The sequence below is a fragment of the Cydia strobilella genome, chromosome 3 (genome assembly GCF_947568885.1).
Source record: "Cydia strobilella chromosome 3, ilCydStro3.1, whole genome shotgun sequence".
Classification (NCBI taxonomy): Eukaryota; Metazoa; Arthropoda; class Insecta; order Lepidoptera; family Tortricidae; genus Cydia; species Cydia strobilella.
This window is the reverse complement of record NC_086043.1, coordinates 223,878-239,272: the sequence shown is the minus strand read 5'-3', so window position 1 is coordinate 239,272 and position 15,395 is coordinate 223,878. Positions and strand designations below refer to the sequence as shown.

General features: G+C 37.3%; 2 protein-coding genes across 3 annotated transcripts; one reads left to right on the top strand and one right to left on the bottom strand.

The window, feature by feature from the left end:
• LOC134755667 (mitogen-activated protein kinase p38b-like) lies at positions 1-13,701 on the bottom strand. Of its 2 annotated transcripts, none has more exons than XM_063692205.1 (9): positions 13,428-13,553; positions 11,633-11,769; positions 10,506-10,699; positions 9,727-9,836; positions 9,453-9,577; positions 7,626-7,705; positions 3,958-4,079; positions 1,122-1,252; positions 1-598 (listed from the first exon to the last, which is right to left on the bottom strand). In XM_063692205.1, exons 1-9 carry the CDS (start codon positions 13,529-13,531, stop codon positions 519-521), a joined length of 1,083 nt encoding a protein of 360 aa, XP_063548275.1. In that variant the 5' UTR covers positions 13,532-13,553; the 3' UTR covers positions 1-518. The 2 variants fall into 2 exon arrangements, with proteins under 2 accessions (XP_063548275.1, XP_063548274.1); XM_063692204.1 differs by lacking the exon at positions 7,626-7,705 and adding an exon at positions 6,324-6,403 and having other exon boundaries at positions 8-598; positions 13,428-13,701.
• A 586-nt stretch (positions 13,702-14,287) lies between these two features.
• Positions 14,288-15,131, top strand: LOC134755595 (uncharacterized). Its single transcript, XM_063692076.1, has 3 exons — positions 14,288-14,627; positions 14,721-14,822; positions 14,906-15,131. Exons 1-3 carry the CDS (start codon positions 14,385-14,387, stop codon positions 15,044-15,046), a joined length of 486 nt encoding a protein of 161 aa, XP_063548146.1. The 5' UTR covers positions 14,288-14,384; the 3' UTR covers positions 15,047-15,131.
• Positions 15,132-15,395: the final 264 nt, after the last annotated feature.

Sequence of the window (15,395 nt, the reverse complement as noted above, 5' to 3'; positions counted from 1 at the left end):
GTTACACGACGAGATTGAGGGAACTTTATCCCAGGCCTATTTCCCCTATGGCTTGGAAGCTCACATATAAATAAATAAAAATGTTCGTAAAAACTAGTGCCGGAGCGAGTTCTTGTAACGAGAACCCTGGGCTCTTTAAGGATGCATCCGGGAAAACATTAACCTCGTAAGGCTCACCGTACAAAGTTTCCCTATTTTTAATTTGAACCTTGTTGTATAGAAGATAAAGATGACTTTCGTTTGTTTTAGAAAACATTGAAACAAAAGAAATGCTACCTAATTCAGTTAGTCTAAGGTTCAAATTAGATTGAAACAGAGTGTACATTGTAATGCACATTAGGCCTTACGAGGTTAAGAGATAATTTTGCAACTAAGCTGTATTAGTGGCGTACCTCGATGTCACTCCTACATAAGGGGGGGACACTGTCTATTCAGGGTTAACCCCTCCTACGTCCGGGAGGGGGGAACACTGGTTATTCAGGGTTATCCCCCTACTACGGCAGGGAGGGGGGATCACTTTATTCAGGGTTAACTTCCACGACGGTGTTCATGTGTTGCGGGTGCGGCTTGAACTCCACCACCTCCTTCCACACCAGGTCTGCAACCAACATCACGATTGATAATTAAAACTGATAGTATTAGGTAATGACACTACTGACAGTATAGTATTTCGATTTCAAACGGGCCCCGAACGGCTTATTCTTTGTTTGTTGTTAAGTAAAACGACCTGAAAACATTTATTTCAGTTAATAATGTCATAGAGTAACTTATACTAGAGCGGTACTGTCATAGTAAATTTTGTAACCCCAGTAAATTCACTGCCATCTGTCGACACACTTTAAAACTAAAAATAAATATTTATAAAAATAAATGATTTTTATTATTTGCATTAATTATTTTTATGATTTTGAGCCATGTTCTTTCACTGATATGCGTCAAAATTGTTAAATAACAAACGAAACCGTCAACGCCATCTATACGACAGTAGGCCAAAGCTAGTGGCGCCCTCTGAACGAGAATCAAATTTTGTTGATTTTCGAGGCACGTTTTTTCCTTAGACTGTATCCATCTATTACGGAGTTATAGATATGTTTGATAATATAAAGGCAGAAAGAAGTAACCTTTCCACTTGTCGACGGGCAGGTCCATGTCCTCGAAGCTCTGGTCGTAGGGCGCCGACACGGGCTCGTCGCTCGGGTCCGCGTACTGCTCGAGGTACTTGTGCGCTAGCGCTTGCTCGGCCGTTATACGCCTGCAGGCAAACAGACAATATTAAAACAACAATACAAATTAACTACACCATACATGATTTAGATTTTTTAGATTTAGATAATAATATAAAATTACAATATAAATTATCTTAGACTAATCTACACGAATTTATATTATGATCGTCAGTACATACAATTTACATTATTTGATAAATTCAAAAATACAATTTTATTACATAATATACATTACATTATCAAATAAATTCAAAATTACAATTTAAAAATGTCTGAGTAAGTAATCATAATTTTATCCACTTATGTCAAAAACAAAAATTCTTGAGTAACTAGTTACGAGTATCTCTTAATGATCGTCAAGTTCTAAGTAAAAACTAGGTACAAATACAGAACAATTTATGAAAAGCAAGTCAGTTTATAAAAGTTAATTTACAATGTCGAATGTCGAGGTCATAAACTCATTCACTGAATATGGCCTGCTGACTCCGTCCAATGAGGACTACCGCGTTTAATTTCGCCGCTAGGGGCGCTAGTGTAGATGGAGTTCTTTCAAAATGTCAAATGCGTAGAAGTTTTGGGGATTTCAAGCTTTATTTATCGGGAATTTTCACTCCTTGTTCATAATTGTGGTAAATCTTTGTCCATCTTTGATGGTCATGGTAAACAATAGATATAGCTCAATAAATGTTTAGTGGTTTAAAAAAAGCCAACTAAAATATATGCAGAATTAAACAGGTTGAAAAAATGACACATTTAGACGTTAAAATACTTTTGTGTATATTAGAACGTGTTGATTTTATAAAAATAAGCATAGAACAATTTTGAGATCTGTTTTTCTGGACCTACATCTACAGTGGCGCCAACTGGTGAGCACAAAAACGGTAACCCTCATTAACTAAACAAAACAACTTAAGTACTGTAACGATTATTATGAAATTTATGAGAGTGGTAATTTAGGATAATAATTTATACATCATGATACACAGAATATATATATATATATTTGCATATATATATATATATATATATATATATATATATATATATATATATATATATATATGCAAAGATAGATATAACTCCGTAATAGATGGATACAGTCTAAGGAAAAAACGTGCCTCGAAAATGAAGAAAATATGATTCTCGATCAGAGGGCGCCACTAGCTTTGGCCTACTGTCGTATAGATGGCGTTGACGGTTTCGTTTGTTATTTAACAATTTTAACGCATATCAGTGAAAGGACATGGGTCAAATCATATACAAATAATTAATGCAAATAAAAAAAATCATTTATCCATATTTACATACATTATATCGTATTTTTATAAATCTTCATTTTTAGTTTTAAAGTGTATCGATAGATGGCAGTGAATTTTCTGTGGTTACAAAATTTACTATGACAGTACCGCTCTATCTTATTATGGTATATGTATTCTTGATATATGTATACAAATACATACATAGATATTCAATAAAACTATCATAAACCCATTAAGCCTAGGCCTTTTATTTCTCTAGGCAATTTTTTCACTTGGAATATTTTATGTTCAACATTTTAATAAGGTGTAATAAATGTATGGTCAATGAAAAGTAATAGGTATAGCATGAATGTAAGGTATGGCATATACATATAGTGATTACACTTCGTATTAGCTTATATTTAAAAAGCGTGAGTCGTGACGCTCCCACGTCACTTGGACTACTGTTGGCACGCGCGAGGCGCGACGCATCTATGAGACCGCGGGCCAGGAACAGATTTCCATGACCAATCGCCTCCCGGGCGAAAACTCGTATAGTGGTTAACGGCTATGTATGATGAACCCTCGTGAACGTCAGCTGCCGCTCCGTTGGTGGGTTGAGGAACGGCAGCAAATAAATTATATAAAAAAATGTAGTCAACGCCTCCCGCTTGATACTTTATCAGATGATAGTTTAGATGCTATTGTGAATAAACAAAATCGTCAGCCGATTGTATCGCTGTGAAAAGACCGTCAGCTGGTCACATGAACATGTAAAAAAATATATTTTCAGTTATCGGCGTCATCGCCTCCCGTTTATTACTTTGTCAGATGATAGTTTAGATGCCATTGTTAATAAAACAAATCGTCAGCCGGTTGTATCGCGGCGAAAAGACCGTGTTACGCGTTTCGGTGGCTGCCATTCCTCAACCCACCAACGGAGCGGCAGCTGACGTTCACGAGAGTTGGTCATACATAGCCGTTAACCGCTATACGAGTTTTCGCCCGGGCGGCGATGACTGACGAAATTTGCGCCTGGCTCGCGGTCTATATGAGTCGACGATCAGTGGAAATAGTGGAGTCGAGTCACGACAAGCGCCGCTGTCCATTTTGTGTTGCTTTTGTAATGAATATATTATAGAATCCATTTTACACTATTTTGTTTCCGTTCCGTTCCCGTCTGAGCATTTCCTCTTTAATATAAAACAACTGGCGAAAAATTAAAACTAAAATAAATATTTAGGTAAAGTCAGGTGCAGAGATTATTGCAAACAAACTTTTATGTGGTGGGGTCAACTATTTAACAGCTGACTGTACATTTGTGCCATTTTCAACCAAAAGGGTATTTATTGTCGCTTGTCAGTAAGGCGCTATTTCCATATAGTTTCAACAAAGATAGATATAACTCTATGGTTTCATATAGAAATCAACCTTATCGACAATGTAGTACCTTTTGGTTGAAAACGTCACATTTAAAGAGTTATTGTACTCACTTGTCAGCGTCCAATTCGAGCATGAGCTCGAGTAAGTTGATGGCGAGCGGGTTGGCGCCTCGGAACACCTCGCGGAAGTCGCGGCGCGCGAGCGCAGGCAGGGATTGGATGTAGTTGCGGGCCTGTGCGTTGAACAATCATTATAACATATCGGGTGTCCCTAAAAACCAACGCCAAGACTTAAAGGGCTTCTAGAACAGCTGATGGGCTACAAGATTAAGGAAGTTTACCCTTAATGAAAATCTCAGTTTTGGAGATATCAGCACTTTAATATACCTTATATAACCAGGATTCTTACAAAAATGCCGATATCTCAAAAAAATTAGATTTTCATTAAGGGTAAATTTAATTAATCTTGTAGCCCATCAGCTGTTTTAATATAAGCCCTTTAAGTCTTGGCGTTGGTTTTAGGGACACCCTGTATAAATAAACCTTACAAGTGGAATTCTACTTAAGTTTAAAAACCCCTAAATAATACCAGCGCCCTCTGATGGTAAGTTAAAGTTAAAACCGATGCTCTAAAATCTAAATCTATTGCTCAAAATTGAAGATAAATGCGATTGGGAACATTCATTCACGTGCACAAACACACACACACAGCCTCTCACCCTAAATCTTTTTTAGCTGTAGATTCTAATTTACAAAAGAAAGAAAATGTTTGTATTTTTATGTCAATGTAAATTTTATTTGTGTGTCGTTGGCGTACGTGTCGCCATTATTTTTAGATTAAGTCAGGTCCCCACAGAAAACCAGCGCCACGGTTTGCCGCGGCACTATGCTAAGTGGGGATCCTTTTTGGCGTCCAAATGTTTTTTTGTCTGCATGCTTTTCTTTTTTATGTACTATGTTGTGGCGTCAAATAAATGTATTTTCTTTCTTTCTTTCTTTCTTTCAAAATCTCATACAAAATACTCCGTGACATTTTTAGGGGAACAAAAAAAAGACAACAAAAATAATTTTGACCCACATACGGCACGGCCCTCAATGTACACATTATTATACACTCAAAAGCAATAAAACCTGGCAATTTTGTACAAAAACTTCATACTTGGCGACCAATTATCATTGTTCCCAAACATAAACACACATTTTGCGTTAACCACAATTGCGTTGAGTTGAAACAAACACACTTACAATAAATGCATTTAACAACTGACCAAAGGTATACCTTAAGCCCTTACAATAAGCTTTACAAAATATCAGTTGACCGTATGACCGTGTGGTCTTTGCTTTGGTACATAAGTTAACAAGACCAAAAGAGCCTAACTCACTAACTTTTACGTAGACTTTAGGTCGTTTCAGAAGTAAACGGTGTTGGTGTGAGTCAGAACAGAAGTACGCTTGTTTTGATTTGCTCAGCTGATATATTATAGTGATTTTGTTACCAGTAGCACGGCAATCGTGTTAATATTGTTATGTTAATTCGTTGATCATTTCAGCGATTAATTATTTTTTAGCTGTTTATTCTTCAAACTGAAATTGCAAAGCGCTCGCTATTAGTAGTTTGGCTGTAAATAAATTACTCCAAAATATGTAAACAAAATACGTATTTCGTGATATTTATAAATTAAAAAATGCTGATATTTGTTAACCGAGCCAATATTAAAGTTCATGATGGTGTTTAAATTATTTTTCACCTCAGCAGCTCGAACAAGCCTACTTTCGTCACTCCCTGGAGTGAGGAAAGTGCGACTTTCCTCACTCCAGGGAGTGAAACAATGTAGCTTTTTAATTTAGTGAAGGCCATGAACTTCATACTTTTATTACATTTTTTCTTATGGTATGGTACGGTACGGTACGGTCCGGTCCGGTCCGGTCTCGTATCGTATCGTATCGTACATATTATAATACTTTTTTTTCCGTTTATTCTGTGTAATTCGAAATACATTTTAACCTTTAATATGTTCTCACTACTGTGGTGAAAAATTATGTGTGCAACACGAGAGCAAAGTTATTTTACATCTCGTGTTTTTGAGTCCCTCGCTACGCTCATGATTCTACCTTAGAATCACTCGCTTCGCTCGTGATTCAATAATATAATCTTTCGCTTTCTCGGGACTCAAAATAAACACTCGCAAGAAAAACCAACTTTCCTCTCTTGTTGCACAAATAACTATTCCGGCATTCCCACCTAGAATATTAAGTGTGTTTTCTGGTTAACTAGGTAATAACGACACATAGATGAAAAGTCGTCACTTTTGGACTTGTTTTCACGACATATCAACCTAATTTTTAACAGTGGTGGCTGTTTAAATTTTCTATTTCCACCACGCCCTCTTCATCTACCTAATTATTATTATCTTCCTGTTCAAAAGTTCAAAGATATAAATAAATCCATCAAAAACCATAAATTTCCAAATCCTTACCTCTTCACTAATAATTTTGTCAATGGTCTCTTGGTCGGGTTTACCGCACAAGAACAATATCCTCGTGAGGTGGTCAATATCTGACAGACGGGTTAAGGTTACAAGCACCAGACGAACAAGCAGACAGACAGATAAGCGTTAAAGAAGCAACGTAGCAGCTTATAATATACTTTATGCAGTTTGAACAAGATTTAGAATGCCTGCCATGCAAGACTCACACTATTTACAGTTTTTATATAGTTTTATATGTATTCTCAACCCCAAGAATGTAATGATTGATATAATTTACTTTCACATAATGTTTCGTCAAGTAACATTTGATATAATAAGTTTTTCGAAGTTATATTGAGTATTGTATAAATACATGCTTGACTTACACCTCTTTATATATATTTTTACATATTCCCAAACCACTCACTTCCACATCCACTTTCAAATTTTTTCTTGTATATTGTTTCTAATTTGTCTTAATTATTAGTTACTGCTTTTACTGTTCTGAGCTATCTTCTTGCCCTGGGCTCCACGGAAGACCAGCGCTGTAGCATATACCTATATGTTAGAGCATATGCTGAGTGGTGTCCATTTGTAGCCTCTATAGCAGCATCAATATTGTAATCATTGCATGTTAGTATAAGCTACTTGTAATTTTACGTAAGTGTATAAGATCTTCTTCTTTTTAAACTTGTATGGTGCTGTATGTAGATTTTTACAATAAACGTTTTCTATTCTATTCTATTCTATATTACTCTCGTAGATTGAAAAATAAATGGCTTTACTTCTTACAATAATTCAAGCCAATGGTTAAGTATGTATATAAAATAGTTTTGTAAGTGTCTATAATTGGAAAGGTTTCAACTATATAGGTTATTAGGTACTTATTAGGTAAGCATGTTACTTTTTATCTATGGCTGTTACGAGTATAAATATTACAATGCAATGTAAAGTAAGCGTTAGTTATCGAATAAAACTCTTTATATCAAAGGTTCATTATGCGAAACATTAGGTGAGAAAACTGTTATGGGCGATTTGTAAAAAAAATTATATGAAACATTTTTACTATCAGTTCTATTTTCTATTCGTGTTTTCTTAATCAGAATCAATTACTCTCTTCCGGTCTACAAATTCCGGTACTTATATGAAACTGATTTTTTTTACTGTCCAGATAGAAAGTGCAGACGATTCTAAAAAAAAAAACTAATCTTTGAAAAAAAAGTATTGTCTACAACAAAAAAAAATCGCCCATAGTCAATCGCTGACCACTCCCTCGTTGCACAGTCCGCAACAGAAGTGTAAGGTACTCACAGACTCTGAGGATATTTTCTGCATGAACTCCTGGGCGGGCGTGCCCAGCACCTCCATGATCAGGTTGAGCTGGTGGATATCTGATCACCATTAAGGTTTATACCACTTAGCCTAGCTATGGACGCTTCACTATATTACTCGCCTTATATGCTTAATGAACTAGTACATCTAGCCATTTACTTGGTGCATCCTTAGGAGTTCTGGTCACCGGAGCAACTACCTACTCCGCTATACTCAGATAATTGTTTTTTCCCATATAGTTATAAGTCATAATGTATTGTTTGTCCACATTTTCGTTAGTCATAATTTGGTTTTTCTCAGAAACTCGTAACTTTTCAGGATTGCCACAAAACAAACCTAACCTAACCTATCTATAGGATAACCTGAGGAAAATCCTAAAAAGTTAACGGTTTCAGAATTATGACAAACGTAAATATGACAATCATTACATTATGACTTTCAATAATTATGTCAAACAAAGGATAGATAGTTATATAAATTATACTAGAGAACATGAACGGTCTTGCATTGTAAAAATAAAACAAGTTATTTCCAGAAAAAGTTGAACATTATTTCGGTTTACCTGTATGTTTTTTCCAATTTATATTCAATTCAAATGAACCTGTGGAAATTTATTATTTATTATTAGATAAATCTTTAAATGACTCTTTTCCTACGTGTTGGTGGATACCGTTCTTTAACCCACCAACGGAGCGGCAGCTTACGTCCACAAGACATCATGATACTTCTTCTTCAACAACTTTATTAGGTATAGCTTGGGAAAAGTGCAGTGATATTATAACATAACACCTAGGAAAATAATACGAAAAAGTTGAAATTAAAATGAAAAGCCATTGAACATTCATACACTAAATACTACATTTAACAACTATATGAAGTCAAATGAAGTCTTATGCCTGAAGACACACTTACATGACCATGATATTGTATTGTAAGATGATTAGTAAACTATAACTGACCTTATTACATGACATTAAGGTTGACAGTAGTTTAATTGTGTGGATGGTACAATTGACCATGCATTTGTATATTTAGTGTATTGTAGGACGGACGTTGACTAACTACTGCGTTATGAATAATGGAGTCACTTAGTATACGTGCTCTGTATGTGTATAGTTTTGAGATATAATACTAAAGGCAAGCTGCAACTAAAACATTGAAGACAACATCTACTTAAAACTAAGAATTGTATTAATAAACTACATTCGGAAGAGATATAGTTATACTTTTTTGATATAATTAACAGGCATAGAATGATTTATGCTCCACATAAATGTTAATCGAATTTCAACCTTAGCGATCCGGTTTAAGGTTCAAATTAGATTGAAATTTTCGGAAATGTGAATCGTCTCAAATGAATCACCAAGTTAACTACATATATGGAATATAATATAGATATTTTTGGGAAAAACTTCCAGTCTGGTGTGACCTAGTAAAGAGTTAAAACAAATTGTGCAAGCCGTAGCTGAAAGTCTACTCAAGAGAAGTATGAAATTTGAGTGCCATTGGTAATATGGACCTAATTTGCTCAGCAAAAAGTACTACTTTACTTTGGCGACTTTTTAACCTTTTTCCAGGCACAGTACGACTTATCGACCACATACGCGCCAATAGAATTTCAACTTTAGCATTCCGATTTAAAGTTTAAATTAGATTACACTTTCGGGAAATGCGTCGTCGTCAACTATTCAAATGAATCATCGAAGCTGGATTTTTTGGGAGAATCTTGTAGATTGGTGCGGTCTGGAAAAGGGTTAAATAAGGTCTTATTTTGCCCTAGTGAGAAATGGAGGTGTAAAAGGATACGGTCCGAGCCGGGGAACAGGGTCCTGCCGGTGAGCAGTTCGGCCATGATGCAGCCCACGGACCAGATGTCCACCGTCTGATTGTAGTGCATCCAGTTCAGCATGATCTCCGGCGCGCGGTACCATCTAGCGGGAGGTATCAAGGGTTTAATCGTAAGCTTTTGTAAACTTACATTCTGATTCTGGCGTACTTCATAGTGAATATAATATAGAATCTGGGTGAGTTTTGGTTGTTAACTGAAGATGGAAGTTGGTTAGGATGTGAAGAGACGTACCTTGTGGCGACGTAGCCCGTCATTTCTATTTCAGTTGGTCTGGCGAGGCCGAAGTCCAGGATTTTCAGCTCGCAGTCTTCGTTGACAGCAATGTTTGATGGTTTCAGGTCCTAAGAAATAAACAGATCTTAGTACCTTGTTCCATACTTATTATCAATCTACACAATGGTAATTAAGTATGTTAAACGGTGACAAGTCTTATAATATAAAACGGGACTGAAATTGCAGTATATTTTAATATTGTTTTGCTTTATAGACAAAACACTACTCGTCTTCAGAATTTGAAGCTTGTGTGTCTGCTAGAAGTAAATTAAAATATTGATGATTGATGAGTGAGTGAGTGCGTCATTGACGAAATTAATGGATTAAATTAATCATTTGTTTTTTTTTTTTTCATTTCATTTATTTCCCACATATAAGCTGACAGTATTTCACGAAAACGCTTACACGGTATACAACAAAATGTTTGTTGTTGTGTAAATTTACAAACATTCTTAATCAGGTTGACACCCAAAAAGTACAAAATACACCTGCTTTTGAAACCCTATTAAGTGCTTCTCAGGCTAAGGTACTGGAACTGATCTAGGGCCTGTCGCGGCTAAGAGCTACATACCCTGTGTGTGATGCCCGCGGAGTGGATGTACTCGAGCCCGCGCAGGATCTGGTAGACCAGGAACTTCTGCCGCACGATGTTGTTCAGTTCACCATGAGGTGCGTCAGTGACGTGACGCAGCGTCACTAAGTACACTTGGGGACTGTTCCAGCTGACCAGTACATACCCTGTGTATGATGCCCGCGGAGTGAATGTACTTAAGCCCGCGCAGGATCTGGTAGACCAGGAATTGCACATGGTCGTCGGAGAGCTTCTGCGTGCGCACGATGTTGTTCAGGTCGGCGCCCATCAGGTGCGTCACCAGGTACACCTGCTGGAACTCCTCCAGGGTCTTCTCGGGGCTGAATACGTCCAACAACCCTAAGTGGGATGGTAAATATGTTTATAGACACTGTTGTTTGTTATAACCTGAAATAGATGTTACACCCAAACCACCCTCAAGAATCACTCTATTTTTTGAGTATATAATATGACATTGTGTGTTATGATATTGTAACAGAAGATTAAAACAGTAATATTGTTCAACTATAGTTTATAGTTAAACATAAACATACAGGACACAGGACATTAGTTGGGACAGGACATTGCCGCAATTTTGTAGTGCCTCTGGTATGTTTGCGGAGGCACAAGTTGACAGCTTTGCGGCGATAATGCGCAAGAGGTGCGCTTCACTGATGCGTCGCCTGCGCGGCCGCGGCAACCCAGCATTCTGAGCGTGTTCAGGAGCGCGAAAATGGCCCCATGCTCAACTGTTGGCAGGGGCTGCATGCACTCGCCGTCTAGTTTTTAGTTTTAGTTTTTATGCGCTACTAACACTAGTAATAAGATTGAAATGTTTGCTAACCATGTATGGACCTTTTAGTCTGCAATAAATGATTTTTATTTTATTTATTAGTGTTGTTAACCTTGTTGCAGAAATAAAAGGTCCACTAATGGGGAGTTACGAGTGTTGCTGTTAGTGACATACAACATTTTCTCTCGGCATGATGAGTTGCTGTTGTGCCGGGTTATAGATGCTGTTTGTTTATCAGTGGCGTAGCTAGGCGTGGGTGAAGTGGGCCTTCAGTCACGGGCTCGCGCGGGGCCCTTTTGGGCACAGTGAAAGAAAAGGGCCTCCCAGATGCGATATCGGCCACGGATAGATTAGTTCACACCACACTACCACTGTTGTTTATAGCAAATTAAGGCCCATGTTTCTGCCAATTTGGCCCAAATTTCATGGTGTCTGGCCGGCAAAGAGCAAGCATAAGCCTCTTTGTAGTAGATCTCTGGTCCATGTAACAATGTGCTTACCTATGACATTTTCATGGTTCATGTGCTTCAACATGCGCAGTTCTCTGTAGGTCCTCTTGGCATGCACGGCCGATTGGAATGGCCTTGCTAGTTTTTTGATGGCCACCTTCATGTTGTGTAGGGTGTCTATGGCAGAGCTGTGGACAATATTTATTTATTTAACACTAGCGACCCGCCCCAGCTTCGCATGGGTAGTTCAACTAATTTACACAAAACCTTTACTAATTATACATATAAACCTTCCTCTTTAAAAAAACCGCATCAAAATCCGTTGCATAGTTTTAAAGATCTAAGCATACATAGGGACAGACATATAGAGAGCGGAAAGTGACTTAGTTTTATACTATATAGTAATTTACCCACCCACATTACACCTTATTGGTAATGAAAGAGACAGATCGAAGAACTCATAATGCTCTTGAAAAGTAAGACCTAGTAAGTGCAAGAGCTGGGTGTATTGGGGATGGGGTGGGAGGAGGCTACCCAAGCTGCCCAAGACCGAAGTCAATGGAAGAATAAGATTCGAGCCCTACACCCCTGCAGAGGGTAACAGGATAAGAAGAAGAAGTGCCAAACTTTGGCAATCAGGCTGGCAGGCAAGCTCAGTGCTGGTTCCTAATAATATATTTTACTACTTTATAACTATTGTTTATACAAAACAATAGTTGTTTATTGTTTTGCTTATGCAAAACTTGAAATTAAGTAAACTTTTTGAGTAGTCTGTTCAGAAAGAGAAGTCGTGGAATGTATTGGGCCCCATACATTACACCACTTCTCTTTCCGCACAAACACTAATTAAATCTTCTTTTCCTTTGCCTTATCCCACATTAGGTGGGATCGGCTCTCCTATCCTTCGGCGCCAGATGATCTGTCTTGAGTTGTCGGGTTGGGTAGTTGGGCTTTTTCCAATAGTTTGGCCATACTCGTCCACCACGTCAGAGGAGGCCTTTCTCTACCAGTTTTGTATTCTGGCAGAGCTAGCGCTTTTTGCACGACATGGCCGTTGTCTCTCCGCATAACATGGCACAAACTCTAATTAAATAAAAATCAAAAATAGCCTTTATATACAGAACAAAGAACAGTTGCACATTATCTCTCTATTATCTTCCATCTTTTGTATTCTTTGTCTGCTTCCCCTTCGACAAAGGCTTCCTCCAACCTTCTTCCTTGTTTGTGCTTGCATTTACTTTGATTATTTTGATTATGTAGTGGTGGAGGGTTATGGTCTGACTCCCCACTCTAATAGCAATGGCTATGCCTAGGAGAAGGAAAAAGAAGAAAACGAACAACATTGCCTTGGCTTCCTTCTTTAAAAACTACATCCAAAAAGTTCAATGGCATTCAACATAACTTTATTACTGTATTTTACAAAGTTAAACTTAACATGATATAAAACATAACAGTTTATTATAATTATTAGTTGTGAAGACAATTATTTTACAGACTCATAATCCACAGTTACATGCTGTCATAAATATATTGTGTAGTCTAATCAGACTTATTTAAGCAGGTAATTGTTTTCTATTTAAGTAGGACTACATCATGATAGCGGGCAGCAAGGTCCTGGTAATGTTAAAGAATAGAGTAAGTGAAAGGAACGAGCACCACACCGACAGCAAAACATAAATATACGAAAAACAAACATCGAAACCCGTTCCGCCCACGCAAGGGCAATGCACTGCTTTCCATCTTAATATCTTAGTTTCCCACATACTCTCACTTATCGTGACCGTACTCCCTAATTATAAATACTCACTGGCATGGTGCCTGCCGCTTATACTAAACAAATACGCACCAAACTTGACCGTAGGCGCCGGATCCTACAGGTGTAAGCATTTGGTATCGCTCTGGCACAGTCCATTCCGTCTTGTTGATTTCCACTTTATAATACTTAGGCATATTTACTTCTCGTTCAACTTCCTTTTAAAACAACTAGCAAAAACACTCGCGAAATCGCAGTCCCGATACCAATCTCTGTAATCGAGTTCACTTTATCACGTAGGAAATTGAAACTTTGTCATTTGGCAGTGCCGCGAGTGAGTGAGAATAGATTGTCTATTTCTACGATTGGAATGTTGTGACTTTAGTGATGTCTTGAACAATATTTGCAATAAAGGAATTTGATTAGTCTGAGAGCTACAATCTATTAAAAATCCGTCAGTCAACGTTCTAGATTTACGACATGTGTTCATAATACTTTTCTAAAATACGTTATCGCTTAAACACTCACTTATTGAAGTCCTTTTTTTAGTGTTTAAATTAATAAACTTTATGTTCGTCCTTAGAAATCTTTCGTACAACGAAACATGCGGTCGTGAGAATAGACATAAATTAAATCGTGCTTTTCATTATCATAGGAAATGTCAGATAAATCCGATGAATTTGGAAAGCTTGATCATGCATGGGCTGCTTTACAACAAAGAAACGCTCAAATACCCTAATACACCTAAAAGTATTTATTAACTTTTACTTGAAATTAAAATATCTAGTGTATTCCTTTTAAATAAAATCATTTAATATTATTATAACAACAATATTGAAAGTTAATGTGTACGTCTTAAGTAAATTCATATAATTAAATTAAATTCACATACTTTTATACTGAATATTAACGCTATCCTTAGTAACTAATTTTGTTTCTGAATGGATTCTGAAACGTCAATTAACTGTCAGCCTTTTTCTGGATATTTTTCTTGGTCATTTATCAGATTCTCTCCTTATCTGAAGATATTGGCTTCAAAAATCTATAAAGATGTCACAAACGGCAGGTGTGAAACCTATGTCCATAGCTGGCCGTGCGGTTTCAGAGCGAGAAAGATGTCTAGGAATGACTGATGTCGAAAGAGCTTGGCGTAAACAGTGGCTCAAAGATCAGGTTTTGGCATCGAACGAGCCCGTGCATGTCGAGGAATACTGGAAGGAACGCACCAATCCTATTCGCAGATTCTATCGCGCACCCTTAGATAAACTTTTTAGCGGCCTGACCGGAGTTCTGGTAACATTACATAACAACAATAACCTATGGGTAATTGGGTATTCATGACAAATGACAACAGAATCTAAAACCACCACTTGCTTTTGCTTCCAGGGCGCTGATCGAGCTGCGGTGTACAGATACATTACAGGAAAACTGGGACTTATGACTCTCGGAGTGTTTGCCACTCACTATTACTTCAAATACAATGGAAACGTAAGTTTTACTTGGGTTGGAATTCATCATTACCAAAATTCGATAATGATTCACAAAAAGTAATTTATAACTTTTAATTTTAGGACTGGACTAAGAAGGGAGGCTGGAGAGTGCTGAAGACCAAACCCATGGTCCTGCCAGGCCAGCCTGGGTTCCCATTCAAATCTGAGAGAAAAGTGCCGGCAGACTATGCTGACAGGGGCTTCAAGAAGGCCACCATTTAAATTGGGTTTAGAAAATATTTGTACAGCTGCCAGTGAATGGGGCAAGTTAATTTAATATATCTTTAATTAAACTGTAGTTAAAGTATACCAATGTTTCAATTTCTCACATTTCAGTCAATCCTTTTATTGCTCAGGCAACGTTGAACGGCCTGACAAACCATTCACTATGTGTTCAATACTCGTAATAGGTAGAGTAGAAGGTTAGAGACAATTAACTAACTATTTATTGAAACATATTCTGTTAAATATTTTGTGTTAAAATGTTGGTTTTTAAATTAAGCATTCACATTTGCCTGATGCAGTATGCACACTGTGTCAGACAAATGTGCACACAATCATATTAAATGTA

What these genes read in the sequence shown, in the direction of transcription:
- LOC134755595 (XM_063692076.1), top strand. Translation starts at nt 14,385, where the DNA reads ATGTCACAAACGGCAGGTGTGAAACCTATGTCCATAGCTGGCCGTGCG. An exon ending in GCGGCCTGACCGGAGTTCTG is followed by an intron (nt 14,628 to 14,720) that starts GTAACATTACAT and finishes TTTTGCTTCCAG; the next exon opens with GGCGCTGATCGAGCTGCGGT. An exon ending in ACTTCAAATACAATGGAAAC is followed by an intron (nt 14,823 to 14,905) that starts GTAAGTTTTACT and finishes TTTTAATTTTAG; the next exon opens with GACTGGACTAAGAAGGGAGG.
- LOC134755667 (XM_063692204.1), bottom strand. Translation starts at nt 13,531, where the DNA reads ATGCCTAAGTATTATAAAGTGGAAATCAACAAGACGGAATGGACTGTG. An exon ending in ACGGGCTACGTCGCCACAAG is followed by an intron (nt 9,578 to 9,726) that starts GTACGTCTCTTC and finishes ACCTCCCGCTAG; the next exon opens with ATGGTACCGCGCGCCGGAGA. An exon ending in CTCGAATTGGACGCTGACAA is followed by an intron (nt 1,253 to 3,957) that starts GTGAGTACAATA and finishes GTTTGCCTGCAG; the next exon opens with GCGTATAACGGCCGAGCAAG.